Source organism: Oryzias melastigma, linkage group LG11 (genome assembly GCF_002922805.2).
Source record: "Oryzias melastigma strain HK-1 linkage group LG11, ASM292280v2, whole genome shotgun sequence".
In the NCBI taxonomy this organism is placed as follows: Eukaryota; Metazoa; Chordata; class Actinopteri; order Beloniformes; family Adrianichthyidae; genus Oryzias; species Oryzias melastigma.
Window position 1 is genome coordinate 10,971,130 of NC_050522.1, and position 2,428 is coordinate 10,973,557.

The 2,428-nt window shown below is 41.2% G+C and overlaps 1 protein-coding gene across 1 annotated transcript in view; it reads left to right on the plus strand.

Moving 5' to 3' along the window:
- Nucleotides 1-359: 359 nt before the first annotated feature.
- Nucleotides 360-2,428, plus strand: part of csmd3b (CUB and Sushi multiple domains 3b) — a gene marked incomplete in the record, with an annotated part of 423,353 nt that continues 421,284 nt past the window's right edge. The window contains 1 exon segment of the mRNA XM_024295326.2: nucleotides 360-2,396. Coding sequence (XP_024151094.1) covers nucleotides 2,171-2,396 — 226 coding nt within the window.

Here is a 2,428-nt window from a genome sequence, read left to right on the forward strand (position 1 = left end):
AAAAAGTAACCCAAAAACTTCTCAGAACATTGGGTTGAAAAAAGGTTTCAAGAGTATGGGTTCAGTATTAGCCAACTAAAAAGTTATTCTTCGTAGTTACTTGCTTATTAGTAAATAAAAAGATAATTAAGAAAAGGATTTTTCTGATTTCTCTGAACGTTTAGTTTTTGTTGGTGTGTTGTAATACCAGTGGCAGATCTATAACATGGGGGCAAATAAGAACAACAGACTGGAACCATTACAAGAAAAGGTGTAAAAAAATTTGCATTTAAGCACTTTTATTATTGCCATTAGTACTTAAATAGCATTTCTAGCTATTTATGCTATTTCTAATGCTTAAAGACGTTTGTATTGATGGTTTCTTATTAATAATGATACTAATATTGACTCAAAAATCAAGGGGTGAAGTAGGAAGGTAAATCTTTGGCTTCGTCCCTGTGTGATACACCAGTCATTAGGGGTAAAACGATTAATCAATTAATTGACAAATCGATTTCTATTCCAACTATCCAACAAGATCAATCAGTCTAAAGGAAGTTGTATATCGAATTAAATCAATAAAAACAGTGTCAAAATTAAATTAATTGTATCAAATCAACATTGCGATATGTGATTTAGATTGAGATACATTTTATTTGACTGTAATGTAAAAACAACCAAGTGACAACATAGTGGATAATACACAGGTGATAGCGGCAAAAGCCATTATTACAGCCCCAACACTCAATTTTACAAAGACACGTGACCACACAGTGTCGTAGAATGTTCTGATTGTGTGATTTTCATGTGGAAAAGCAACTTTATGAAACTAAAATCTGATTAGATTTCCCATTAATTGTTATTTACTTGTTTGTTTGTTCACATATCTAATTTACTCTTGATTATCTTGCAAGAAATACAAGGAATCTGGAAAACTTCAAGTGTTCAGTACCAGGTATTAATCTATGTGTCACACTGGTGACATTTTTGGCTGGATCGATTTTAGGTAGTGAATCGAAACGTCTATAAATCATAAAGTCATCTATAAACTATGATATAAATCTAGTCACCATTAAAGTCCTACAAATTATGTTTGGATGATATGTAACACACAAATCATATGAAACCAAGACCCATAAAACTGAAGTGTATGGGTGCATCCTGACAGTTGACCAATAGTCTGTCTTTAATCTGGAGGGATTCTATCTGAAGTTAGTCATCTGGGCTCTACAAAGGCGCGTTTTATTCCATTACTTCCGTCCATGACCACGTGAATAGCAGCTGGGACTCAGAGTACCAGGAGCTCTTGAAGGTAGCATCTCTGTACCGGCGGGCAGAGGGAAGAGACGCACCGTGGAGAGCGCACCGCGCATGGGGGGAGAAGATGCTCATCTCCGCTTTCTGACAACAAAAAAGGATCTTTGTACCTACTATTTTTTTTTTCAAACTCTATGGACTTTTAGAGTGAACTATGTTTCCAACCTAATGATGAGGTTTGGTTCCAGAAGACGGGAAGGAATGACAAGTGATGCTTACTGGAAAGACGAATCAGAGAGTGAATAAAGTAATGAATCTCTCCTCTTTCAGGCGGTAAAAATGCTAAATTCCCGCAGTTTGTGAGAGGTGGAAGGAAGAAGAGCACGAGAAAGAAGAGGAAGATTTCACAGATGCAAGAAAGAAATCCGTTTTTTGAGATAGGGGGAAAAGCGCAATGAAGGGAGAGACATTTTTATACGTTTCTTTTTTTCTTCTTCATCATTGAATTGTAGTCGTTGAGGACGGGAGGAGCGCATTAAGCTGCAACACGACACAGACTGGGGGGGAAAGAGAAAAAAAGGCTGGATTCTTCAGAATGAAGGTGGGATGCAGGGGGATGGAAGTGTGGATTTGAAGCTCCCTTTTCCCTCTCCATCACTTTTTTGGGATGGAACCGGAGGGAACAGAGACATAAGCCACTGACGACAATCATCGCTGGCGGAGAGACAACCTGTGCGCCAGTCCCCGCTGCCCCCTCTGCGTCTGCGGACTGAATTCATCTTACGGATCTGAAGGATTTATCCAGTCTATGTTTGAAAAGGGGGGAGGCAAAGGAAACGCACGCGGGTGTCCCCCCCTCCCCTCCCCTCCTCCCTCATCTCTCTCTCTCACTATCTCTTTCCTCTTTTTTTTTCTTTTCTGGATGTGAGGCAGCATGCGGCCCGGTGAGAGCTTAGAGGGCTCGCGCTCGGCTCACGGAAGATGCATGGGTGTTAGTAACCTGACTCATAGCGGCGCGGACCGCTGTCTCGCGCACCTCTCGAGGAGGACGCAGAGGGTGACGACGAAGACAGGAGCGCGAGGGACGAAGGGGAGGATGACGGCGATGCGCTGTTTTCTGTGGAGTCTCGTTATGAGCTCGTTGTCTTCGCGCGCGGAAGGTAAGAAGATTCAACACCCACCTTTTTTTTTA